General features: G+C 43.6%; 1 protein-coding gene across 5 annotated transcripts; it reads left to right on the top strand.

Moving 5' to 3' along the window:
- Positions 1-1058: 1058 nt before the first annotated feature.
- LOC136101289 (transmembrane protease serine 11E-like) lies at positions 1059-26174 on the top strand. 5 transcript variants are annotated; one of them, XM_071807886.1, is made up of 14 exons: positions 1059-1246; positions 1507-1638; positions 5125-5266; positions 6041-6187; positions 6563-6664; positions 14143-14266; positions 19008-19123; positions 19535-19602; positions 20898-21061; positions 22109-22147; positions 23064-23244; positions 23485-23750; positions 24639-24781; positions 25193-26174. In XM_071807886.1, exons 5-14 carry the CDS (start codon positions 6590-6592, stop codon positions 25352-25354), a joined length of 1338 nt encoding a protein of 445 aa, XP_071663987.1. In that variant the 5' UTR covers positions 1059-1246; positions 1507-1638; positions 5125-5266; positions 6041-6187; positions 6563-6589; the 3' UTR covers positions 25355-26174. The 5 variants fall into 5 exon arrangements, with proteins under 5 accessions (XP_071663987.1, XP_071663988.1, XP_071663989.1 ...); XM_071807888.1 differs by lacking the exon at positions 1059-1246 and adding an exon at positions 1308-1414; XM_071807887.1 differs by lacking the exon at positions 5125-5266.
- The last annotated feature ends 1132 nt before the right edge of the window (positions 26175-27306 follow it).

The raw sequence follows: 27306 nt of genomic DNA, 5'->3' as shown, positions 1-27306 counted from the left end.
TCCTGTCAATTAGTACCCCCAGGTCCCTTTCTGCCTGACTGCTCTCCAGCCACTCTGTGCCCAGCCTGTAGCACTGCAGGGGGTTGTTGTGGCCAAAGTGCAGGACCCGGCACTTTACCTTGTTGAACTTCATCCCATTGGAATCAGCCCATTTTTCCAGTCTATCCAGATCCCCCTGCAGAGCCCTCCTGCTTTCCAGCAAGTCGACACTCCCTACCAACTTGGTGTCATTAGCAAATTTGCTGATGATGGTCTCAATCCCCTCGTCTATATCATCAATAAAGATGTTAAACAGGACTGGACCCAACACTGACCCCTGGGGGACACCACTAGTGACTGGCCGCCAGCTGGATGCAGCCTCGTTCACCGGCACTTTCTGGGCCTGGCCCTCCAGCTGGTTCTTAACCCAGCAGAGAGTGCACTTGTCCAAGCCATGGGCTACCAGCTTTTGAAGGATTTTATTATGGGAGACAGTGTCAAAGGCTTTGCTGAAATCTAGATAGACCATGTCTACAGCTTTCCTCTCATCCACCAGGTGGGTCACCTGATCATAGAAGGAGATCAGGTTGGTCAGACAGGACCTGCCCCTCCTAAACCCATGCTGGCTGGGTCTGATCCCTTGTCCATCCTGAAGGTGCTGTGTGATTGCATTCAGGATGATGTGCTCCATAACCCTGCCAGGCACCGAGGTCAGGCTGACAGGCCTTGTACAGAGATGAGCCAAAATGAGCTTTGTGTGTCAGTTTGTGCAGTCTAATAATTGGTGTTTGTAAAGACATGTGAATGTGACTGAAATGCAGTGGCAGATACGCTTGAGTTATGCATTTTATGGGAAATAACGCTTGAACCTAGGGACAAGTCATGTTGTAAGGCATGTTGGGCGTATACCATGCTTCTTCCTCATGCAAAAGTTTGAATACACCTTTCCTGGATAGTTTTAAAGAAATATTTTAAAAAGTATCCTTGCTGAATATATAAAACATGGCTAATATATTGCAAGATACTTGTGTGTAATCATGAGGAAAAGCGTAAGCTATGAACTTTGGACTTGTGTTTGTAATGGGTAACAACAGAGCTGCACTGCTAATTTTTTTTTGTGACTTCAGTTATACAGACTTGGGCTTTTCCATTTCAACTTGCACTGCCTGGAGGCAGCTTTTGATTCTTTTGCAAATGAAGATCAAACTGAAAGAGTTGCTATACCCTGCCTTGGGGATTGGACTTTCCTAAACTTGTGGCTACAAAGGTAGCACTGAGTTTCCTTCAACCTTTTTTTTCAGGAAGGCTCCAGGGTCACTTCCTGCCTCAAGAGCTCTATTTGGGGTGACAGCATTGGGATGATATTGACTTTTTCTTGAAGGAAGTGTTATTGTTCCAACAAAGGAGCTAAGCGATTTGTCTGGCAAGAGCCTTTGTAAATGCAAATATCCTCTCAGGAGTTTTCTATCCTAATATAGATTTAGGATTGTTATGAATGAAGTGTCTTTTTTTTTTTTTCCTTGGCAGGTACCTTGGTAACTGGCCACCTTTGGAGGACAAAAGATGAAGAACACACTTGGCTCACTGATTACTGATGAACTGATGTCATCCCAGTGTCCACATGTGAAAGAAAAAAATCAGGTTCTGCCTTGAATTCAAGTAAGTGCCTGTTGTATGTTGTACCTGGCTTGCCAAGCTTTGGGGCTATCTAGGAAAATCACAGTGCGTGTCTGAAGTTAATTTCCAAAAACACAGTGGCAAGTTTCAGTCATGTGCAAGATATGAGGTGTTATCACTTCTGTGACATCCCTTTAGGCTCTGTCAGATCAGAAGAACACCATTGTGTTTACCTGGGAGTGCCACAGCCCCTTTCTGGAGTCTGATAAGTTATAAGTTATCAGATACAGACACCGTACTGATATGGCCATCTGCTGCAAAGCACAAGCTTCCTCTGGAACCTGAGCTCAATGTGCTATTGGATACTGAGAAACATGATGTCTGATTTCTTGGTGGTTGAACCAGATTGTTGTAGGACCCTTCCAAATGAACTGTTCTATTCTGTTCTGTTTTGGTAAGCAGGCTGCCATGGTTCTTAAACTAAGAGCGAAGACACTGATGCATCATTTCTGTGGCTACTGATCTAGCTAGGCAGGTCAGATGACATCTTACTCAGGAGATAGATGGGAAAACAGGGATCCCAAGCTGGCAGTTCTATCACAGGATTAATAATGCTTTATTATTATTAAGAAGGAATGCCTGGCAGCTAAATGAACTAGAGACTTGGGGAGAAGTCAGTAGAGGACACCTAAGGAAGATGCGAACTCAGCAGTCAGGATATGGTGCTGATAGTGGTTTCTAAATATCCAGAGGTTTGACATGGAAAATTCTTGCATCACAGAGGTGAAATAATCATATTCAAGAGCTCCGTGGTGGATTTTTCTTACAGAAAAGTGATTATCCCCTTTAAATATGCAAATATTTGACATTTTACACAGCTTGCAGCAAGGAGTCCTGTACCTTGCTTTTATATTATGCTTGTTTTAAACCTGGCACTCTTGTTTCAAGTCTTCTAGCTACAGTATTAGAAGAACAGTGAGTAGTGTTTTCCTGTTCACTTTCTCCATTCCACTCTCTAGACCTTTGTCCCTCCATACCACGCTCAGGTTGCAGAATCCTGGTCTCTTCAGCCATCCCATGTTTTGAAGCTTTGTTCCTTTAGTCAGTTGTGCTACCTCTTTCAGGATCTTTTATGGTTCCTCTGTGTCAGCTTTGACATAGGCAGATGGATACAGTTGTGATGCGGATTAATGTTGTGATATAAGTTGGTTCCATTTTTGTGTCTGTGTTGTCTTTACAAGTACTTTGTAGCATGTCTCTCATTTTTTGACTACTCACGAGTTGATCTTGTTGGAGGTGCTTTCTCAGTCTTTTCCCTGAAAAAATAACCAACTCAACACCTGACACTTAGTAGGTGAGGTTAGTACTGTTTATGTGTGAAACTACGTTCTTTTCCAGAGTTTGCATGTTTTTTTGTTACGTAATATCTCAGTCTTGCATGTTTCTGCACTGTGATGTAGTAGGTTTTTGTCTTTACTGCCATGAGTAGACAGTTATGATTGATTGATTGTCATATCTTTATTTCTTCTTTCCAGACAACTTAAGAATATAGAAGAGATTCTGGTGAGGTGTTAACCTGGCTTCACAAAAAGCATTATCATTTATTTGTCTCTGTTTCCTCTCAGCTGGCTTTCCATCTCAAACCTTCATATCCCATGGCAGCTCAGATATTTTAAGAGGCTTTTATGAGAGATGTTATTTGACTTTTTTGTTTGGAAATCCAAGCAGACATTATCAATCAGTCCTGCCTCATGCACCAGCTGTTGGCCTGCTCAGGAACTGAGAAAGGTTTGCAAGGCAGGAATTTTGTTTTACAAAAGATGTGATTCTACCCCGTACAGCATATTTATAGAAATACCTGCTACTTTTATTACTTAGTTGCTTGTGCTGATGTGGCCATTTTGTGTATCTTACTACGCTATCAAAGGTTCCCCATGCTTGCTTTAGAACACTTTTTTTTTGGCAATATTTCCCTCAATCTTCTGGTTTTTCCCCCAGTCTCTTACACTGATACTTCACTCCTGAGAAATATCAGCCAAATGCTTCTGGCATGCTTCTTCATCGTGTTTTTTTTTCTTTTTTGTCATTTATGTGCTCTTTTCAAGTATGCTTTCTTGCTTCCAATATTTTGAGTTTTTATCTATTATGTTTACCTTTGGGCTTCCTGAAAGCATTTTTCTTTAACAGGCAGGATGCATTTGCTCAGTGACATGATGTCTTAAAATAGTCTGTCTCTCTCCAGAAAACATGCAGTTTTTCAAGGTTCCCCTTTTAGGTTCTTGAATTTCTGTTTTTTGTGGCTCTTATATTTGAAATTGGTAATGGCAGTAGCTGATCTTCTGACTTTGGTGTCTCTCTATAGAAATGCTAAATCAAATGCTGATATAATTTAGGTACATGGTAGAAGTGTGATGAACCATCTGGTCAGGACTGAATCAAGAGTTGCTTCTCATTTTGTGGGTTTTCTGGTTGTCTGTTCCTGAAACAGTTATTCACATCATCTAGAAATCTAGTATTGCCTCAGTGGTTAATGTAAAGGCTTCACATTTTACTTCAGAGTAATGAAGATAATTTGAAACAGTGGCTCCCTGGGATTTTTGTGTTCTGTTGCCTTCCTGCTGTCATGTTTCCTTTACACCCGCTTTGTCCATGTTCTTTAAGGTCAGCGTTCTGGATCTGTGCCATCCTTAAAGAGCTGTGTGGGAAGCATTGCTTTGGCTTTCTGTCTCTGGATCTTCTTCATATCAGATTGGTTTTTTACTACTTGACTTCCATCAACTTCCATCCTTGTCTTTACCTGATATTGCAGTGCCTACTGGGGTATTCAGAACAGCACATCATGTGTGTACCAGTCTGCTTTTTCCTGCTCATCACTTCAAAGTCTGTGTGATCTTCCTGATGTGAACTGTAGATCCCACTTCCCTCAGTTCAGGTGGAAATCTGGTGATCCTTTACTAGGTTTAATCTACTTAAGAAGCTTCCCTAGTCCCTGATGAACCTGAGCCTCTCTTCCTTATTTCATTACTTTAGTTGTGGGTTGAGACTTTGGCTCTGTGCCAGCTGTGTTATGATGGGCATCCTGGTATTTGGCATTGTATGTTCTTCCTCCAGAATCTTCTTTCTTGTACTTGGTACCCAGGTGGACCACAATCCCTGCCTCCTCCCCAGCATTTCCCAACTTGTCTAGGCTTTTTTGAGTTTTATTGGTGTAGCATCAGCAGGCACATCAGTATGCTGTCACTGGAATCGGGAGCCAAACCTGTTAGGTACCCGATAACTGAACCACTGGTGGCAATTGCCTGTCCCTTTTTCTCAGGTGGTGTTTCTGCCCCAGGGAAGTATTGTCAGTCCAAAAAGATGCATAGATGCTTTGTGGAGCAAGGGGACTGTTGATCGGAATTATCACCTCCTTAATCAGTTAGGTGTCTTCCTGCCATGAAACTAGGACTGGAAGAGCTTTTCAGTGCCCCAAAAAGCCTGCTGAGTTGAACTTTTCTGCATAAGCAGCAATGGGTTATTTGCCTACAGGTGAGACTGTTCAGAGATTGCCATTAAGCCTCTGTGCTGTGCGTTATTCCACCTGTGCCACCACCAAGTCACAAGAAAGGGCTCTGAGGATCATGGACTGCCTGCAATGGATAGGTCTTCACCCCACTTACACATGGGTCAGGTAATCATATGACACTTGATCCTTCACTCTTGGAAACTGTGCCTCTTTAGTTAGGCTTCTGTCTGTATTTCTCTGGACTGACTGAACAGAAGTGTTCCTATATGGGATAGCAATGCAGCTTTCAGTTAAAGTATGGAGAAGTGATTACATGATGTGCATAGTTAGCAACAGTACTCATAGCATTTTGTAACAAATGATGCTGAGACATTGACTGAATTGAAATTATGAGAAGTTAGGGCTTACCTTTAGCCTAGGTTTCATTCCAAAGAAGCTAACCTTCTCAGAAAGGTAGTGTTCCTGTTACTTGGCTATGGATATGACATAAGGTGAAAGGAAGAGCTCCAGGCATGTAAGATGTATTTGCATCACTGTGTTTCTCAGCTGCTGATCCCTGAGCTGTAGAGAGGTCAAATGAAGGCAATTCAGGTGGAGAAATAGTCCCTAGATGTTTGAAACTTTACTGCAGCAAAGAAAATATTCTACCACCCATCACCCATCTGTCTTGTGGTATTCTGGCATCTGTATTTGCCTTCTGAAACTAATCTGTCTGTAAGGTTGTGTGGGCATATATATCTATTAGTAAGTTTGGAACTGAGAACTTATAATTGAAAAAAGAGGTTCCAAGAAAAGACTGAGAAATGCTACCTTAGGTTAGAGTGTTTGTGCTTGTGTTGCTAATTAACTTGCTGTAACTAACAAAAGTAGACATAATTATATCTAGATGACCTGCATATATTTATATCACAAATATTTGACTTTGAATATTTTTTCCAGGATGGAAGTGTGTGCGTGGCTACCTGTCCACAAAGAAAATAAATGTCAAAGGAGAAGAATAGCAAACCTGAATGTAGTTGTTGCTATAGGAGCAAGTTCTTGCCTGACCAAATGACCCATTTCAAGGAAGTTCATGGAAGTTGAGAGGCACGTGCTGCTGAATCTACATCAATTTATGTCAGCACCTGATCTGACCTGGGACTGAACACTGTCTCTTTGGAACATGCAAATTTTCTGCATTGGTCCTGCCCATAATTTCTGATTTGTTTTTAATTATACCAAAGAAGGAAATAAACTCTGCGTCCTTGCAAAATTTTCATGGCTGTTCTGATTTGGGGTGTTGCAGGGTGTAGTTAATGCTCTGAAAAGGCTTTGAGATTCCTGGATGAAAGGTGTGATGAAAGAAGTGTACTGTTATTGTTTTAGGGGAGGAATCATGCTACTGGGTAAGCCTCTGTCACTAGAGACTTGCTGGACTTGTTTGTTCTGACTTGGCTATGACTCCTTTCTTTCCTAATTCAGGAGATAAAGCCTCAAGTCTATGCTGAGATGCTACACACTGTGTTGTGGCGTTGGGGACAGTGCATCTCCCAGACAGAAGAGCTGCTTGCTGACCTCTCAGAGGTGAGTGCCACAGCCATCTGACTTGCTACTGGGTACTTTGAGCAGTGTGGCTGTCTTGGGCTTTCTAGGACAGCTTGAGCTTTCACTGAGGGTGTGGGGAAAATGGCACTACCTCTGAGTGTACCTTTGATTTGAGCTGCCTTCCATGCATCAATAATACTTCTGATACTTCTCCCTTTCTCCTCACCTGAAATGCATTTGTTTTCCAGGCATTCTTTGGCTCCTCTACAGCATGGTATGGTTGACAAATCAAGCTGGTCTCTGGTCACTGAGGGGTGGGAGGGCAGGTGAGAGTCCTCTCACTGCACCCCCTCTCTCATCTGCCCTTTGTGCTGGTGTGCTTAGAATGCGTTACAGCCACAGCTGCTGAGCTAACAGCGTGGTACAAGAGGGTGAGTGCAGTAAAGTAGTAAAAGTGGCTTCTTGCGCTCTTGTTTATTTTCATGGACTTCTTATGCAGCCAGTCAAGTGATAATCTGTGCAGAATCGGCTTGGAAACACTCTGAATCTGGCACCAGACCATTTCACCCACCCTACCTTGGAATGAAAATCAGACTGAGAAACCACAAAGACTACAACTGCTTGTCTAGTATCTCATTTCTGGAGTGGATTTCAACCTGTGAAGGGGGAGGTAAAGGAGGCAGGCAGAGCTGCTGTCAAACACTAAAAAGCGAAGACCCACCCCTGTGTTCTGGCACTGCCGAACTGACGTAAGATACCTGTTTATGAATGCAGCTGGAAGTAGAAATTGTGAGGGGTAGAAGATGTTGTACACGTTGCAGAACCTTATCCTAAGCTGGTTGCAGTCAGTGTCTGTGTACCTAATATTTCCCTTGCACTGGGATGGCCTCTCACATATTCATGCAGGTTATAAAGTCCTGATTTATTGAATAGCCCTCCTAGTTCCACTAAAGCTTATTGCAGAACACAGGAGTTTTTCTCAAGATGGTGGCTGTGGCAGTCAACTGCAGAAAGATGTGTTATTGATTTAGGTTATTTTAGTTTTTGGCCTTCCATATTGTTGGCCACAGTAGGCCAGCTCTATCTGAGCAATTAAAGAGCTCACAACCTCCAAAAAACTGTGTGCAAAACAAATGAGTAAGGAAAAACAGACACTTTGTGCTGATTGCTAAGGTGATCAAATAATTGGTAAAGCCTGTGTGAGTAGCATTTGGATGTTATGGATACTGGTAAATTCTGAGTTAAGACACCCCACAGAATGAATGCTGCCATTGAATGTTTCTGCAAATCACCAGAACAGTATTTGAAGCTGTTGTCATTGTCCAGCTGAACTGTGTTTCTGGGAAGCACCAAGACCTCCATAGAGCTGGATGGTGGTTAAGGGGAGGAGTTCAACTGGTAAGTGGCAAGGACATTAGTGATGCTTTATCTGACTGCAGAGGGGTGGCACGCAGCACCTACTGTTTTTGTGGGGTGTTGGAGGGTGTGGGGAGATGAAGCTGATTCAGCATGACGCATAGAAGAACACACGTTTTGTTTCCATCAGCAGATGCCTTCAATATTTGCAGGTCTACCATTGTATCAGATTTGCTTTAGGACATACCAAGCATTGAGAGACTGAGGCTTGTAGGTAACTGACCTCATCCAAACAAGGCTCCTGCAGTACTTGGGGACTAGCTGCTTCTGTTTCAGTGCCCGAAGTAGTGGCAGAGGACCTTGTCCCATTCTTTTCTGAGTGTGTGTAGTCGTTAGGCTGTAGGAACAGAGGAGAAGCGTTAGGTTGGCACGATTGCTTGTGGCAAAGGTGGGAGTAGACTTGGCATGTCTGGCTTCCTGGCCCCACGCTTGTGCTACAGCATGCCTGGGGTAAGCCCAATGCTCTCTGGTTGCTGCCTTTGCCAGCCACCCTGCCAAGGTAGGTAGCTTCAGGGACGTAGTCTGAATTTTTAATTGGCACTCCCCAGGCCAGCAGATTAGTTGTGCTTGAATTAATCTTTGAATGGAAAACCGATCATGGCTGTAAGTGTGGAGAGACCCTTGTTGGCAGATGTGCTGCCCAAGCTCTGCGGCTGCCTTTTCGGAGAGTATTGCAATACCAGTGAGCAGGAGTATAATAAATAATACAATAATTTTATTCTAGTAAGACAGCAGCAGATCAGATAGTAGAAAGAAAAAGGTTGCATATTTTTCTCTATCTCAAGTGGGGCAAATAGACTGGATTAAATAGTTGGCCCTGCCAGGAAACATGGTTTAGATAAATCTAAAAGCAAATGAGGTGCTATGAGGGCTTAGCTTAGTAAGTCAAAAATAGTCAAGCGCAGATCCTTAAAACAGAACAGGGTAGCTTCTCCCTGCTTGCTCAGCAGCTCAGTGACTAGGACCCTTTCCAAGGACATGGGTAATAAAGTTTCACTTCTTTTCATTGTCTGAACAGATGTTTTCTGGTCAGTTTTCTAGTATTGTTGTTACTGAGGCTTTTGATAAAGCACAGTTGCTCCACTGGAAGAGATCTATAAGCTAAATATAGCTAATACAATTCTGTCAGGCAGAGGTGGGAGCTGAGTTTTCATCGCTTGCATTGTGAATGAATGTAGTAACCTTTTTTGGGAGTTTGGTACAGGGTGAGAGGAAAAACAGCTGATCACCTGTGTATTGTGCTAGTCATTTGCTTTTGGGTGAATGGTCCGCAAGGCCAAGAATTCATTTGGGGCTGATCACAGTTTTACTGTGTTTAAAATAATTGAATTCTATACAAACATAGCTATTTCCAAGATAGTTAATTTGGATGGATTTTTAATGATCGAAATGCATTCTTTACCTCAGAGCCAAGGTGTGTAAACTAGGAGACTAATAGTTTGCACTTCCAGACCCAAATGAACTATGGATGAAATGGTCAGATGCTACTGTCTCCATGGATTGTCTTGGGCTCCTTGGGAATTAAGCATGTTTTAAATGAGAACAGGGATTGCTGAAGGAGGTCTAACGTTCATCCATACTATTGCCAAGATAAGCAGTTTTGTACTGAACTTAAGGTCTTGAGTTGGAAACTTCCTGCCAGTTCACTTCAGACTGAAAGCTGCCAGACACAGACTATGAGGAGGCTGTTTTCTGAGCAGAGAGAACTTGGCCTTTGAGGTCTTCTGGTGGAGTGTGGTTTCTCATCTCTTGTTAAGGTTTGCTCTTGAGGAATTAAGACTATCCTCATCTATGCTGGAGGACAAATGCATCAATGTTAGCTGAATTTCCCACTCTGCCCTCCTGAGAGCTAATTTGTAACTTACTGGAGTTAGGACAGTAAAAAAAAAAAAATAAAATCAAAGAGTGTGGTATAAGGAAGCAAGAAACATGAGGCTGTATAAAATGCCTGAGTCTGGAAGGTGTCTGCAGAGATGGTGGTGTTGGGGATCTTCTGAGGCAAACACCTATCTATTAAGCAGTGCTTCTTTGCCACAAGAAGGAAGGAAGGATGCATCTATGGCTGAAGGTGATGATATCATCTCTGCTTCTGCATTCATTAGTGCTGCAGAGGTTCAGTGTTTTTCTGGCCAGGGAGTGTTGCTGGGTGGAGCAGAGTTTTCTCAGTTACTAGAGCGCAGATAAGACCACACAGAAATCTGATTCCTAAATAGGGGAAACAACCTGCTGCTGAACTATTGAACTGTGGAGATGGATGTCTCAGCCACAGAAGTCCCTCTTGGGGGGTTACTCTGGTAGAGCAGAACAATTCTGCCCTCCATAGCATAATAGCAAAAAGACCAGGGCAGTAAAGGGGCTGGCTGGAGGTAAACTGCATGTGATTAATGACTGGATGCGGTGAGTGGACATAACCTGGATGACAACTGTTTTTCACTAGACATCCAAGTAGGTCTCAGCAGAGCCAGCCTCAAAACCAGACCTAGTTGTGACTGGGGTTTGTTTTGTGTATACAGCCCCTAGCATGTGAGAGGCCATCCCATTGCAGGGTTGTGGGCACACCTGGAAATATATGCTGCTCTAATACAAGCAGTAAACATTTGATGTTACCTGGGCTCAAGCTGTTATTCAAAGAGTAAAGGATAGCTGCTCTTGGGTCAAACAAGACCATCTTCCCTGCACTTGTGCTGATTCCTGAAACTGGTGGCAAAAGATCAGGTATTTCCTAAAAAGCTAAAACCAGGAGAGTTTGTTCTTTCCCAGTCCTTCAGCACAGCTGGTGACCAGCATGTCTGCTGATGGAGTAGACAGAAACATGTGGGCTGCTGAGTTGGGTCCTGCACTCAGGCATTGCTGCTGAAGCACATGTACTGGCAGTTGTAAACTGCAGGAGGTGATGAGACTTGCTGCTTCCATTGCATGACAGATTTTTTTTTTCTTTTGGTACTTATCATACCAAGATGGAAGTCAGGAGCATCCTACTCAAGGGAGGAAACTGGTTTGGGTTTACAGAGGTGTTTTCACTTTAATTTGTGTATTCTATGTACAAATTAATTACTGATATGAATGTAGAAATGTATGAAAGTGCTTCTTGGCAAATTTCTTTATAATTTTAAAGTGAAATTTGTGTCAGAAGTGGAGTTTTTGTGATGTTTTTGCTTTGTTTTGTTTTTTGTTTTTTTACATTTTTCACATGTTACCATTTCCCCCAGAACTGCAGGAGTTCCTAGGGTATCTGTTTCCCTTTGCAAGTCTCTGACCTGTGGAAAGCAAGTGGTTCTGAAATGCTGGAGGAGGAGGGAGGTCTGTGCTGCCAGTACCTGTCCATGTAGCTGATATTTGCACGAAAAAGAAAGACAGATTGAAATGCAGCACGGCACTGCCTGTCAGAACATGAGTCCCCCAAGCAGCGAGGTGCTTGTTTCTCAAGTGGGAGTCTTAAGCTTTTGTAGCTTAGGTGTAAGGCCAAGTCTTGAGGAAATCTCTCTGTACATAGTTCAAGAAAGCCGGTGGCTATGCAATGAGTGCTGTTGCCTGGGTATCTGCAGAGTCAGCTGTACACTGTCAGGTCTGTGCTGTGTGTTCTCTGTGTTGGGAGCGAAGGAGAGATGTTGCTCTGATTGCTGTTGGGGTGGGAGCGCAGCTGAAGGGCAGGGAACCAGGCTGGTTGAGTTTCTTGATGGGGGGAGCTCAGACTGTGCAGTGAAAGCTATCCAGTGAGGGGATCAAAACTGGGTGCTAAGGCAGCATCTTTAAAACATGAGGAATGGCTAGCTAGGGAAGAACAGAGTCATATTGCCATAGAGGGGTTCCAGTTAGCCAAGTGAGACACCATGAGCTGTGAGATGAGGGTGCCCCAGGGGAGACTGCAGCATGTTAAAGAAACTGAGACAGGACAGTCTCACTGGTCTTCAGTTTTTATCTGAATTTCTGCATCTGTTTAAACCCTCAGGAATAATGGACAGAGTGTGCAGTGAAAGTCTAGATGGCCAGAAGTTATTACGGCCTCTATGGATCAGCTTAGCTCTACTGTCTGTATATGATATGCTCCCTGCAATGTGCAGTTTATAGATTAAGTAATCCAGTCTAGCCTGGACTTCTAGGCTGCTCTAAAGTCTGCTTCGCAGAGCCTTGCCAGCAGGGAACTGAGCCAGTCTGGTGGGAAGACAGCTAGATTTGGGGAAAACTTCAACTGTGCATTGCCAAAACATAAGTTTGTCTCCAAAAAAGCAGGCACAACAGGAAGAGAGGTATCAGGCTTCTCCACAGAGGGTGACACTGAAGTAGAAGGCTTCATCCTGGTCACCTGCCCTGTGTATTTTACTAACACTTAGCTGCTGTCTGTGACTACCCACATTTGTGGTGCTGGCTGAAGCTACCCTGTTTTAACTTTTGTTTTTTCAGTGTGCTGCCAGTTTGAGTGGGTAAAAACTTGCATCCCCTTCTTAAGCAATGGACTGGGATACCTGCCAGCACTCTCACTAGCCAAAACCAAGCTTTTATGTGAGGATATTAAACTCTGAGTTGCTTCCAACATCCCTCTCACTTGCTGAGCACACTCTTACTGTGTGTAGACCTCTCAGCTGCTTCCTCTTTGGCTCAATTTTTTCTGGCTTGCCTTGTATGCCATCTCTTCCTTGTAGCTTTGCTCAGCTTCCTTGCCCTCAGGGCAGAGTGTAAAACCCCACTCTGCTGTCCCACCACTTCACTCTTTTGCTGTTTTGGGTTTATATATCACACCCTCAGATTCACTGCTGATTCACCCTCTCAGCTCATCTCCTAAAATGGAGCCTCTGCTGTTATTCTGCTCTGTTTTGTCTTTCTTGTCACCTGATAGTCAGAGAACCTGCAAAGCCTTGTTCTCTCTGACTCCTCTTCTGTGCTTTCTTGGCACTTTTTCCTCAGAAATGGTTGTACCATAGGCCTGCAAAGGGGAAAAGAGCGTTTTTAGCATGTCTGGTCCATACCAATACAAACATGGATCAGTGGGGGAGTAGCCAGCTGAGTTCCTCCTCCCCAGAACTGGCTGCATCCACTGGTCTCTCCAGGCACCTTTGAAAGATTGTCTCATGTGTTTTTCTGGTACTCTGTACTGAATGCCCACCATGATGTGGAGACTCAGTGCATGGCATGACAGCAGTTACTACATAGCACACTGGGGAATTACCGGGGATCTGAAATAATTGCGCTTAAGGCTTTGCATCATCCTACAACAAAGCCACTGAGAACATGCATAAAAAATGCAGTTTTCCTAATGTTCTCTTGATTAATGCTGCACAGGAGGATGTAAATGGAGGAGAGAGGCTTATGTGCCTTTGTTCATGTGTGAGTCAAGTTCCCAACCCTTTTGTGAGTCTGTTGGCTTTCAGCAAGTCCCTATTTCTGGGTCTTGTTGCCATATCATGTTTACACATGAGTAGCTATTCCTCTTCCCTCTGACAGGCAGCCTGGCAGGGTACAGGATATGGTCTCTTACAATGTACATATGGTTCTGGTGCAATAAAACGCAAACCCTGTAGGGGATCAATACATTTTATTACTCATACCAACTAAAAATAATTCCAAGCTGTGTGTTATATGGCATCTCTGGTAACCTAGAGTGTCCTTGGTGCAGAAGTTACTTCATCAGTCCTGAATTATTAAATTTATGTTCAGTTTAAGCACTTGTGTGTGCAGCCAGCTACACTTGAAATCTGTATAATATTTCTTGATGGGAAATTGTCTCTACTAGCCATACCTGTGCAACCCTCGACTTTTCTCAGGGGTCTGTGTGAGGCAATGGAGGCAAATTAGAGCACAGAAAATTCTGACTAAGTGTAAAGAAAAAGCTTTTGCCATGAGGGTGGTCAGAAACTGGACCAGGACCCCTGAGATCTCTGTCCTTGGAGATATTAAAACTTGCCTGGACAAAGCCTGGAGCAACCTGCTCTGGTGAGACGTGGTTTGGGCAGAAGGTCAGACCTGCAGAGTCCTGAGGTTCTTCCCAACCTACCTTATTCTTGGAGGTTTGTCAGCTGAGCTAAGCTGTGCCAGATGATTAGGCTCAGGATGCGCTATTGTCTTTGTAATAGAGTTGAATTTCCCTGTTGTTTCCTTCAATGCAGATATTGATCCAGATGGACAGAGCAACGCAGCGTCTAGAGCCATGGAAGATAGCAGTCATTGTTGTGGCGGTGATAGCAGGCTTAGCCCTCATCATTGGCTTACTAACATTTTATTTGTGCCATGGTAAGCATACCACTTTTTTGTTGTCACAAAACTTTTGGAATATGTTGTGTTTCACTTGGTATTGTGGTCTTACCTGATGATTTAGGTATAAAATTCACCCTGGTATAGAATCCACATGAAAAGATGTAATAGACTGTACTTGAGTTTTGAATTGATTAGAAAACTTGCAGGAATGGTGAAAATATCGCTTACTTGAAACAGGCATTTTAGTATTGTCCATCTGTTTGTTTCTAGTTTTACCCTGGTGTCTGCACTGGTATCCATGGTTAACCAAAGGCCAGCAGACTTCTGTGGAAGTCATGGTGGTGTGTCTAGAGCTCAGGCTATGCAGAGTAAGCTTGACCTTGAACAAAGCTTATCTTTGCTTTTTGTTAACTCTACATTATGGAGCCCCTCCTGATCACCCGAGAGTCAGATTTTCAACTTGCCTGCTGGGTGGATGCAAACAGCTCTGAGGCACCTGCCTCTGAGTCAGAAGGGACATATGTGACCTGATGTGTCCCACGCTGTGCTCACCTCAGGCTGATGTGAAGATGGTCCCCAGAGAAATATTGTAGTGGGTGTAGTATCAGGCTGCTTGGGACGGTCCTCAAAGTAGAAATGAACCCCTAGTTGATCCATGGAGTGGTAAGGTGGCTCAAAGCCCACCTCAGCTACTTTAATCTTAGCAGCTTGATCCGCTTGTTGGTAGTTTAGATGTTCCTCAGTGGCTCAACTTTTAGGCACATGAGCATCTACATGACGAACTTTCACAGGCAGGCTCTCTACCTGAGCAACAATGTCTTGCCACAGTGTGGCAGCCCAAATGGGTTTACCTCTGCGCTGCCAGTTGCTTTTCTTCCATTGCTGTAGCCATCCCCACAAGGCATTTGCTACCATCCATGAGTCAGTGTAGAGATAAAGTATTGGCCGCTTTTCCATTCAGCAATGTCCAAAGCCAGCTGGATGGCTTTCACTTCTGCAAACTGACTGGATTCACCTTGTCCTTCAGTGGCTTCTGTAACTTGTTGTGTGGGACTCCACACAGCAGCTTTCCACCTTCGATGTTTTCCTACAAGACGGCAGGATCCATCTGTGAACAGTGCATACTGCTTATCAGTCTCTGAAAGTGTATTATACGGTGGTGCTTGTTCAGCACGTGTTACTTCCTCCTCATCTGGAGACATCCGAAAGTCTTTGCTTTCTGGCCAGTCTGTAATCACTTCTAAGATCCCTGGGCGACTGGGATTTCCAATTCGAGCTCATTGCGTGATCAGTGCAATCCATTTACTCCATGTAACCTCAGTTGCATGATGTGGAGAGGAAACCGTCCCTTTGAACATCCAGCTCAGCACCGGCAGTCGAGGTGCCAGGAGGAGCTGTGCTTCAGTACTGATCACTTCTGAAGCAGCTTGAACTCCTTCATATGCTGCTAGTATCTCTTTTTCAGTTGGAGTATAGTTGGCCTCAGATCCTTTGTATCCTCGACTCCAAAAACCTAAGGATTGACCTCGAGTTTCTCCTGGTGCTTTCTGCCAGAGGCTCCAGGTAAGTCCGTTATCTCCGGCTGTGGTGTAGAGCACATTTTTAACATCTAGTCCAGTTCGGACTGGTCCAAGGGCCACCGCATGAGTTATCTCACGCTTAATTTGTTCAAAGGCTTGTCGTTGTTCAGGGCCCCACTCAAACTGGTTCTTTTTACGAGTCACTCGATAGAGAGGGCTCACAATCTCGCTGTAGTCAGGAATATGCGTTCTCCAAAAACCTACAACGCCCAAGAAAGTCTGTGTCTCCTTTTTATTAGTAGGTGGAGACGTTGCTGCAATTTTGTTGATCACATCCATTGGGATATGACGACGGCCATCTTGCCATTTTATTCCTAAAAACTGGATCTCTCGTGCATGTCCCTTGACCTTGCTTCGTTTTATGGCAAAACCAGCATCCAAAAGAATATGAATTATTCTCTCACCTTTCTCGAAGACTTCTTTCACTGTGTTGCCCCATACGATGATGTCATCAGTATATTGCAAGTGTTCTGGAGCTTTACCTTGCTCCAGCATGGTCTGGATCAGTCCATGGCAGATGGTAGGACTGTGTTTCCACCCCTGGGGCAAGTGATTCCACGTGTACTGGATGCCCCTCCAGGTGAAAGCAAACTGCGGCCTGCACTCTGCCGCTACAGGAATAGAGAAAAATGCATTAGCAATGTCAATTGTAGCACACCACTTGGCTGCCTTTGACTCCAGTTCAAATTGCAGTTCCAGCATGTCAGGCACAGCAGCACTTAGTGGTGGTGTAACTTCATTCAGGCCACGATAGTCTACAGTTAGTCTCCACTCATCACTAGACATTCGCACTGGCCAGATTGAGCTGTTAAAAGGTGAGCGCGTCTTACTGATCACACCCTGGCTTTCCAATTGACGGATCAACTTCTGGATAAGAATCAGAGTCTCGATTGGTGCGATATTGCCAGCGATGCACTGTCATGGTAGCAATTGGCACCTGCTGATCGTCAACCATCAGCAGTCCTACAACAGAAGGATCATCTGAAAGACCAGGCAAAACAGACAGCTGTTCAATTTTCTCAGTGTCCACAGCTGCTATACCAAATGCCCACCTATGCCCTTTTGGGTCCTTAAAATACCCTCTGTTGAGGTAGTCTATGCTGAGGATGCACGGAGCATCTGGACGAGTCACAATGGGATGCTTTTGCCAATTTTTTCCAGTTAGGCTCATTTCAGCCTCTACAACAGTCAGTTCCTGGGATCCCCCAGTCACTCCAACAATATTGATGGATTGCGTTCCTTTATAATTAGAAGGAATTATTGTGCACTGAGCACCAGTGTCCACTAAAGCTTTGTACTCCTGGCATTATGTTGGATCAGGCCATTGTATTTGTACAGTCCAATAAACTCTGTTATCCCTTTCCTCCACCTGGTTGGAGGCAGGGCATCTCTAATTTCTGTTTTGCACAGTCTCTGGGTGTGAATTAGAGGTTCCTTCAAGAGCATCAGAATCTCTTCTGCTCCTTTTGTAAACTGGAGCAGCCACCTTCCTAAGAGTTTTTCCTTTTACCTCACGTACTCGTTCCTGAAGTTCTGAGGTAGGTCTTCCATGCCACTTATTCATGTTTTCTCCCTGCTCATGTAGGAAGAACCATAGTGAACCTCTTTTTGTGGGCTGTCTCTGTCCTCTCTCTTGAGACTGGAAACACCTTCTCCTAATAGCTGAAACATATGTTCATGCAAGTTGTGAATGGTATGAGTCTGCTCTGACTTCTTTGATTTCTTGCAACAGCTTATCAAACCGGTCATCAGATTTTTCACACAGTTTCTCCACAGCAGGGACACAAGCCCATAGGGAACCAGCAAGGCTGTCCTCAAAGTTCTGGAGCTGCTCAATCACTTCAGTAATATTTTGTACACCTCCAGATGACCAGACCACTCCTGCCAATGACTTAGCATATGCAGATGGTGCACTTTGTACAAATCTGCACCACAGAGGTCATGTACAATTGATTCTATTTGGGTCTGTCCTCTCTTGGCTGTTTGGTTCAAAGTAGATGATCTCTCGCACAGCTAATTCTCTCAGGAACCGGATACCTCTCGCCATAGTATTCCATTTCCCTAACTTGGATATACAATCTTCCTTGTAGGAAAATCTTACTTTCATAGCGGCCAGGAGTCGGGTCCAGAGGGTAGTGGCGTTAGACTCTCTTGAAATTACCCTATCAGTGGTGGAATCTTTTGACAGAGATCCCAGCTGCCTGGCTTCACCACCTTCCAATTCAATTGTTTCTGCCCTGTTGTCCCAGCATCAAAGCAGCCAGGTTAGAATATTCTCGCCTTCACAACTAAAGTCTTTTCGCAGATCTCTCAGCTCACCTGGAGAAAAGGACCGAGTGGTGGTCACTTCATCTCCTCCCTGCACTGACGATACCTCTTGGGTTGATGTTGGCCCTGTGCCATCACCTGCTGCACGAGTAGTCTTTCTAGTGACTTTCTTACAACCAGCAACTGATGCTGATATGGGTTCACCATCATTTGATTCATTTCCAGATTGCAGGGTGACAATCAAACCCTGGCAGATGTATTGTTAACCTCCTCTCCCCCCCCACTTCCCCCTTTTGCCCCTCCCTCTCCCCCCTTCCCACTCAGGACAGGCGATCGGGAGGGAAAGAAGGACAGAGAGAAGAGAGTTGGAAAAATTAAAGATGTTTTACTAATGCTACTAATAAGAATAGAGAAAATAATACAAAATATACAAAACCAATCTTGAAAGTCTCAGCAACTGCAGAGCCAGCACCCAAAGTCCTGGATTAGACTCTGCAGCCAACTGGAGCTGGATTCAGTTTCTCACTAGGCCTCAGTTCACAGGGACAACTAGCAAGGTCCTCTCCTAATGTCAGCCATAAGCAGAAGGGAAAAGGGAAAAGTGACGAGATCCTCGTGATCTCCCACTTTTATATGAAGTATTCATGTGAATGGAGTGTTATACACTATTGGTCAGTTTCCTGGTCACCTGTTTCTTGTTGCCCCTCTAGTGAGATGTCCATCTGTGCTTATCAGTGAGTTTGCATTCCATTGCTATGTTTACCAAAACATGTATCTGGTTCTTCAGGACAATGCAGCTAATATGAAGGCTTTAGCTGACAGGCAAAATTCACTAGAAGAGAAACTTGTTTTCTAACAAAACCAGGACAGAAATGCTGTACATGTCTGAATTGTACTGAAGAAGATAAGCAACCTTTCCTTCTCTGTAGATCAGGACCGGTATTACAATGCATCGTTCATAATCACCAATGTCAAGTACAAACCTCAGTATGAAAGACAAACCACAGAAGAGTTCAGAGACCTGAGTGAAGAGATTGAAACCATGGTAAGCCAAGATGTTTCTCTGTTTCTGGTTCACCTATGGTGAAGAGTCCTGTGACTGGAAAGTGGGTGGGAGGTTATTATGCCTCCTCCTTATGTGGCTGGCCTCACCTTTCAAACCTCACTGTAGTGAGTTTAACTGACCACTGACTGTGTGCAAGCAGATGGTAAGCACAAATGCTGTCTGTTCCAGCAGCCTTGTGGTGGAACAGGCACCTTCAGAGCAGAAGGGACATAAAAATCTGCTTACTCAGCTGTTTATTTTGGTTCTGAAATCTCTGATGGGAATTTAGAGGTAACTTTGGTGTAGAGGTGGAGATCTGAAGGCATTTTTTGTTTCAGAGGCTCACAAGACTCACCTTGGAAGTGTGTACATATTAGAGGTGTATTTTAACATGTTCTTTTCCTTTAACAGATGTCTGCAGTGTTTAAGGGGTCCTTTCTAAGTAAAAGATACATCAGGTCTCACGTTGTCAGTCTAAGGTAAGTAACATGAAGGTCAGGAATAAGCAGGGGTGTAGATAAATACCCTTTCTTCGTACCCCTTGACCATATGGAGTGTGCTTGGTTAATGCTTCCTGTGGAACCTTGAGCTGGTGTTTGTGTCCCTGCATAGTGTACAGCAGGATGTGACTCTTCTCCCTCTCTGAAAAGGTCTGAAGGAGTAAGTTGATTCCATTGTGAGATACTGGCATACAGAGTTGAGGGAAGGAAGCAAGTGGGACATATGGGTCTAAAGGTCCTGTGGGAGATCTTTAAAGTCTTCTCTGGGCAGTGATTATGTATTCACTCTCAGCAATAAGTCATTGCTTCCCTCTTCACATTACTTTTGATTTGGAGTTGTACTTCTTGAAGGTTCAATTCTGCTGTAGAATATTTTCCCTAGAGGTCAAAGAAGGCTAAACTTGCCACAGATTTCCTTCTTCACAGCACTTCTGAGGTCTCTTGTATTTACCTGTATCTACATGGAATGAATCATTTCCTTAAACTATTGCACATTGTTTTCTGCTTCTGGTTTCTTCCACAAACCTCCCACACTATGTATTGTTTGACATCACAGAAGTTGAGGGCTAGACTTGAACCAACCTCTTAAAACCTTTTGGGTTGACCAAACAATGTGTCTTTTCCAAGCTTGTTTTTGTTACAGATACCTTATTGTGCAAATGAGCGCTGGCCCACCCTAGCTGTATAGCTGCTGTCTTTTCCTCTAGGCTTCAGCTGGTTCCCCTTTAGACTGTGAGCCTAAAGTATTAGGCCAAATATTTTATACAGGCAGTAAGTGACCATGCCTTGCTCTGGTAACTTAAGCTATTGAGATTTGTTTCTAGATCGAATGGAGCTAACTGTTGAATAAATGGACAAGTGACTTAAATGGAAAGAGAGGCCAAACAACTGTTTTAAACTTCTGTGGCTCTAAACTGGGTCTTTTGAATGGCTGTTAGGAAGGACTTGTTTGGTACCTGTTGAAGGGTTATAATTTGTTGCATTGCTCCTACTGCTGTCTGTGTCCTACTGACTATGAGCTGTGTGGAGACCAAAGGGAGTGATCCCTCCATGTCTTCCTCAGCTGTACTGCTTATAACAGCTCTCAGAAGATTCCCTCTGATCCCTGCTTACCTACTGACATATGTAGTCATCTTCCTTTACTTGTGCACAGCTATGGTATTCATTTTATGCACCTTGGAAGTCATATAAGGAAGGTAGATGGTGCAAAGCAGAGCAAAGAGGATTAGTGAGCAAAGAGAGAATGACACCACTTTGTTTTTGTTGGTTTGCAGCCCAGATCCTGGTGGAGTGCTGGCATCGGTTGTTCTGGTATTTAAATTTGTCTCGGCTGACAGTCAGGCAACAAGCTTGGGTCACATCAACCGTGTGTTACGCATAAGGCTGCAAACAAGCTCCAACTCCTTGAATGTTGACCAGTCTACCCTTGTTATCACAGGCAAGTGCCTTAGGTTTGTTTTTTTAGCTTGAAATTTCTTCCTCATGCTTTGCTGTTCTCAGTCTAAGGAGTTTCACTTTAGTATGCAAATGTATGGGCCATTACTGTTTTATCTTGTTAAAATCATGGTACAGCTGACAGCCTGTGAACTTGGGAAAAAGTGGGTGGAAGAGAACTAAAGCAGACTGGCACTGACTTAAGAGTATGAGCTCTCCTCTGTGCATCAGAGGCTCTTTTGTGTGATCTAACTTTGTTAAATGATATTGTCCCCCTGTGCAGTTAATCCAAAAAAGGCCTAACTTTGTGACCATGGCTTCACAGATGATTTTGCTAAGGCGCACAGTGAGTTGGAGAGGAACCTTAAACACAACGCACTCAAATGCTGAGTCCTCAAGCTGTTAAAAAAAAGCACAAAAAAAGGACAAACAAAAAACCAAAACAAACACAAACAAAACCAAAACAAAAACCAACAACAAAACACAAGGCTGAAATGGTTCTGTTCTTCCCCCCTTGACATTTCCTTTGCCTCTTCGATAGTTTGCTGTAGTGAGTAATCATAACAAAAACCTAAGGTGCCCTGGGCAGTAATCATCTCCTGTGAATCTGTTGTTGGTTACCATCAGAATCTGGCAGAGGATTTTTTGTAGGGAAGAAATCAGTAATGTTACCATTTAGCTCCTGGTGCTGAGGATTTCTGAAGGCTATTTTGACCACCTTGCTATACTGAACCTGAACAAATGCCTATAGGCTTTTATATAATAGCCCCCAGCACATGTAGTTGTTACTTGGACCTATCTGCACTTAGTTGCTGCTTTTTATTTTAGCTTTAAGCTGAGGCAAGAAAGATGTATCTTTGGCCTTCCACTTTCAGTGAGAAACAGAGGCTTAATTGAACTTCTCCAACAAAGCAAATTATCTCTTTTACCATACTGTCAACTTCATGCAGCAATGCCATTTATTTTGTGTTTGTTGAGTACAGGGAGGGAGTCTCTGCTAGATCACGTGGCAGTATGAGAGGTACACAGTGTTGTTTGCTTTTCTTTTCAGAGTTGAATAAGGAAAAGGGAGACAACCTTCTAAACAACTGTAAGTACAACTACTCTATAGAAAAGGTCCAGGGACATGGTGCTATAGGTTCTCTATTTACAAGATTCTTATGCTTTTGAGATGCAAATTGAAAAATAACTTGTTAAAGATACTAGAACAGTAGATAAAACATGACCCAGGGAAGACCTCAGCTCATTTTTTTGCAGTTAGGCTGGCTCTGTAGTGTTTGCAGAATTGGGAATTCTGGCTTGGTGGTGGGAAGCACTTGCTTTAATGTTGGTAATGGGAAGTGGGGGCATGTAGGTGAGGTGCTGTTGGTGAGCTTTACATGAGGATTACACTGACATTTCCATGCAGTACTAAGAGAGGTTTTGTCTTTAGATGAAACTTAGATGCTGTTTTTATGAAAGGTATATGAATGTAAATGCTTAGGTTGAATATCAGTGCATGTCTTCATGTGTGACCATCTGTGCATGTCTTCATGTGTGACCATCTGTGCATGTACCTGTATGCACAGACATGGTAATGAGTATGTACATGTTACCTTTCCCTTTGTACAGCTCTGATCAAGTATCAAACAAAGCAAGGTTTGTAGAGGGGCAGTATTTCTCTTTTTAAACTATGTAAACAGTTATAGTTGGGGAAAATAAAGTGTGTCAGAGGCACAGCCCTCAGTTCCCATGGGAGCACATATGGACTGGTGTGTCTTAAAACTGGCTTAATGACAAAGTAGTGACTCTTCTACCAAACTTCTTTGTTTACTCCACATCAGTCCTGAGATGCTTGTGACTGTGATGTGTGGTTTCCCTGTGATGGGAGGCACTGCTTTAGGCGAAGGCCGTCTCTTGGCATCACTGCCTCATTATGCCTGTGCCTGCAGCCATGTGGGCCTTTCCCAAAGCAAGACCCTGACTTCCCTCCATCGGCTATAGCAGACCTGCCTTTTCTTTGACAGGCTGTGGAATACGCAAACAGCCATTTTCCTTCTCGGGAGTGGAGAGAATAATTGATGGGCAGCGTGCTCAGGAGGGGGAATGGCCGTGGCAGGCTAGTATTCAGCTCGATGGGTCCCATCGCTGTGGTGCATCAGTGATCAGTAATACATGGCTAGTGACTGCAGCCCACTGCTTTAGAGGGTAAGTCATCAGCACCTACATGATCCTACAGGCTTTAGGACTTGTGGGTGCTTTGACAGGTCTGCTCTGACCTTTTGTGGCTCGCTTATGTCTGTATCTGCTGAAAGATAATGAAGTGTGGCTCTACTCTGCCACTTGGGCAAACTTGGCCACATTGCATTTTGATGCATAAATGGAGAGTTAAGCTCCTTTGGGGATCTTGTTTTGTGTGACTGTGACGTAACCTCCAACATCTTTCAGAGTACAAGATCCTCGGAGATGGACTGCCAGCTTTGGAATTCTGCTGAGACCTCCAAAACAGAAAAAATATGTCCGAAGAATTATCGTTCATGAAAAATACGGCAACATTGTCCTTGATCATCAATATGATGTGGCTGTTGTGGAACTTGCCTCTCCTATTGAGTTCACGAGTGATGTGCACAGTGTCTGTCTTCCGGAAGCATCTCACATATTCCCAGAGAACACCTCCTGTTTTGTCACAGGTTGGGGAGCTTTGGAGAATGATGGTGAGTGTCTCTTGCCCTCCTATGCCCTGTCATGCATGTATCGCAGAAGACTGCTGTTAGTTTTATGGCTTTTTGTTTGTTTATTCTGGGTTCCTTAGACCTGGTGTATGTGTGATAGGTGCTTCTGCTGGTGATGAACTAATGGACTTGGTTTGTTGCTTTTTCCCCCACTCTGTTTGTCACCAGCTTGGAATATGGGGGGGAAAATCCTTGCAGGTTAGCCTTACAGGAATAAGAGCCACTTTTTTTTGCTGGTACGTGCATTGTGGTGGTTGAGGGCATTCTGTTTTCCCTTCCCACTGGCACATTCCTGGTTTTAGCTCTGACATGAGTTCTTTGCCCATTCAGCTTTGTCTGTCATAGATAAATTATAACAGTCTTCATCAGTTTTTTCTCTATTTAGTAATAATTCAGACTTCATTTTATCAAAAGTCTTGAATGAGCTTTGTTCAAATTAGTTGATGTTAGTGAGATTAGAGATGATGGGATTATACATGGGCTTACGAGAGTCATTGAACTATATGTTGTGTTCTCTGGTAGATTCTTGGGGTGTGTAGTGGTTGTCCAAAGCTACATTGCAGTTAACCAGTGCATCTTTCTAGTGACATAGAACACATATTTTGTAGCCCACAGTTGAATTCAACACTGAAACATGCAAAAGTCCCTTTGCCCATTATACTAAAGAGCATCTGGTGAGACTGAAGCATGGAGAAGGGTTATGAACAAAGTAAGGACTTCAGAGGAAAAAAATGACATTCGTCTTCCTGAGATATTGGCTGGGTAGCTCACTTTGCTGCCTATAATGGTAAAAAAGCTATAGGAAAAACTGACTGCTCCTAATCCTTGTGTGTTTTAGGTGGAAAATGCTAATGTCACTTTTCCTTCTAGGCCAAAGTGTTAATCAGCTTCGACAAGCAGAAGTGAAAATTATAAGTACTGAGGTTTGTAATAGAAGAGCAGTGTACAATGGAGCCATAACACCTGGAATGTTGTGTGCTGGATACTTAGAGGGGAAGGTGGATGCCTGCCAGGTAAGTCTGTTCATAAGGTAGCAGTAAGAAGGAAGTGGGGTGGGAGGTGATGTTTCCTAGAAACAAGAAATGCAATAACACTGGCTAATCTTAAGTTGATGGGCTTCAGGATATTGACAGATGTAAACTAGAGCTTTGCTTCTGTGCTGAAGTCTGTACTGACGTGCTTGGGTTTTATATGTAATGCACATGTGAGAGAATGCAGATGTGAGGGTGTGGAGTGGGAGAGATGAAGTTAGATGTAAGCTGTAATCCTCTGTCTTCTGATTAAATTGTGTAGAGGTTGGATTGTAGCTGTGGTCTAGAAACAAATATCTGTCAGTTGTAGCAGAACACTTTGTGGCTTGCTGTATTGGTTAGGTGAGCGCTATTTACTTTTTGTTCCTGCCTGCTGATGTTTTTTCTCCTTAGGGTGACTCTGGCGGCCCACTTGTGAATGTGAACTCCAGAGGAATCTGGTATCTCGTGGGAATAGTGAGCTGGGGAGATGAATGTGGCAAGCGAAATAAACCAGGAGTGTATACGCGAGTGACTTACTATCGAGACTGGATCGCCTCCAAAACGGGCATTTGAAACCTGCAGCGGGTTAAGTTTTGTGGGCTGTGTGTAAGGCTCTTCCTCTGACACATTCTGCTCTGTGGCTGCCCTCTCACCAGCTGCTGGCCTAACCTGTGGTCCTGTATCAAGTGCCAGTGAGCTTGGAGTAGTCTAGGACTTGAAGTTGGTTTGGCCTAAAACCAGAAAGGAACAGACTTGATCCATGTGACAGCTTGTTTGTTCAGGAAGTACTCTGACAAAGGGACAACTGCCTTGATCTGTATACAACATACTGACCATTTTTTCTCTGTGGCCATATGTCTTGGCCCCTATTTTTACAGCCAGGCAAAGTGTCTGAGCTCAAACTATCGTTTAACAGCATCTGTGACATCTTCTGTGTGCTCCTGAGGCCCCATTGATCCATAGACCAGCTGGAATCCAGCCCCTGATTTGAAGGCTGCTGCACTTTGGAATTCTTTTTGAGCTTTTCTCCTGCCTCATTCCAGGGAGCATACTCTAATGAAGACCAGAAGATGGCTTAGAAGTCCTGGTTCCTAATATCACATCAGAGTGTTACCTAAGTGAATAGAGAATTTTTCCTTGCTGTGTTGTCCTGAAAAAGAGATTGGTCAAAACCATCAGCTTCTGTCCACCTTCTTTGAACAAGCCCACTCATTGTTTCATATGAACAGCTTCTACCACAGCATTTGCTGTGAGAGTGATTACTGGACTTAAGACCCCAAACCACTTTGTTTATTCCAGTCTGTCATATCAGAGTATGTGGCTGAATTGATTTCCATTTTTAACTTTCCAGATTGTATTGTTCTGAATAAAAGTCTTTGGCTTCTCATGCATAGCGGAGGATTGTAACCATCTTAGTGTGACCATTGCCAAAGAAACCCCTCTAAGCCTCCTTATTTGTGTGAATGTTGTCTTCATAATTTAATGTGTATCTTCAAATGTGTCAGGAAAAAAAAAGCTTTTGTGTTATGGCGGAAATTCCTGTCTCCTCCAGAGCTTCTGACTGACCCAGTGATCTTATGTAAAGATCTCTCTTCAGTCAGGAAGCAAGAAGAGCCTGTGTCTCACTGCCAGACCATGGCTAACCTGTTTCATCTCAAGCACACAAAATTAATATTCTTTCTGATTTCGTGTTTTTGGGAGTCTGTGTTTCCTTCTCCCAAGTAGATCTCAAACACTTGCTGCATCCCAGCAGCAGAACACACCTGTTCCTGGTAGGGATGCTTTCCTTGGGGCATCTGCATCCTCTTTTCAACACTCTGTATGAATGCTGATCCTGACAACAGCAAGTGCTGTGGTCTTAGTTGCTAGATAATGAGCCACTCAATTGCTCTTTGTTTTTTCTCTGTGGTCAGAAGAGAAAAGAACTTGTGAAAAAAACAACCAGAGTGCCAAGACTCAGAGCTGGCTTGGTGTGGAAGCAAGCAAGAATCTTATGCCAGGCTAGAAAAGGCAAACAGCAGGCTTTTGTCCTGCTCATAGTTAGATTTGGGGAAAACAGGCCCTTGGTGATAAAAGGCTTGGGATCAAAGTGATCTGGCTGCTTGTGGGTACAGAGAACTAGAGTTTTCCAGAATCTCACTTGGGTGCCCAGAGAAAGGCCTGCTTGAAAGACAAGGGTCTGAAGCTGTTGGGTGTTCTATATTTGTATATATCAGGAAGACCTGGCACTTAAAAAAGTATCTCAGGAAAATGTTTTGTGGAATGTTGTGAACTTCAGATACAAAACCTTGGTGGCCTTAATTCTAGATAAGGTGTAAAAAGTGTCAGACTGGTTCTGTAGGTCTGTTGAGCCCAACAAATCTCATTTTAGTCTCTTAAGCAGAACACAGCTTTGAAGTATATTGCTTGTAGAAGAAGCTTAAAAATGGTGTATGGAAAGTACACATGATTTTTTTTTTCTTCTTGGTAGCAATTGTCTTACCAATACAGTGAATAAGATTTGAGTCTTTGTGAAGAAAAAGCAT

This window comes from Patagioenas fasciata, chromosome 4 (assembly GCF_037038585.1).
Source record: "Patagioenas fasciata isolate bPatFas1 chromosome 4, bPatFas1.hap1, whole genome shotgun sequence".
NCBI classification, from domain to species: Eukaryota; Metazoa; Chordata; class Aves; order Columbiformes; family Columbidae; genus Patagioenas; species Patagioenas fasciata.
The sequence above is the reverse complement of the archived record's forward strand: the minus strand, read 5'-3'. Positions and strand labels throughout refer to the sequence as shown.

What these genes read in the sequence shown, in the direction of transcription:
- LOC136101289 (XM_071807887.1), top strand. Translation starts at nt 6,590, where the DNA reads ATGCTACACACTGTGTTGTGGCGTTGGGGACAGTGCATCTCCCAGACA. An exon ending in GTGAAGAGATTGAAACCATG is followed by an intron (nt 19,124 to 19,534) that starts GTAAGCCAAGAT and finishes TTCCTTTAACAG; the next exon opens with ATGTCTGCAGTGTTTAAGGG. An exon ending in TCTCACGTTGTCAGTCTAAG is followed by an intron (nt 19,603 to 20,897) that starts GTAAGTAACATG and finishes GTTGGTTTGCAG; the next exon opens with CCCAGATCCTGGTGGAGTGC.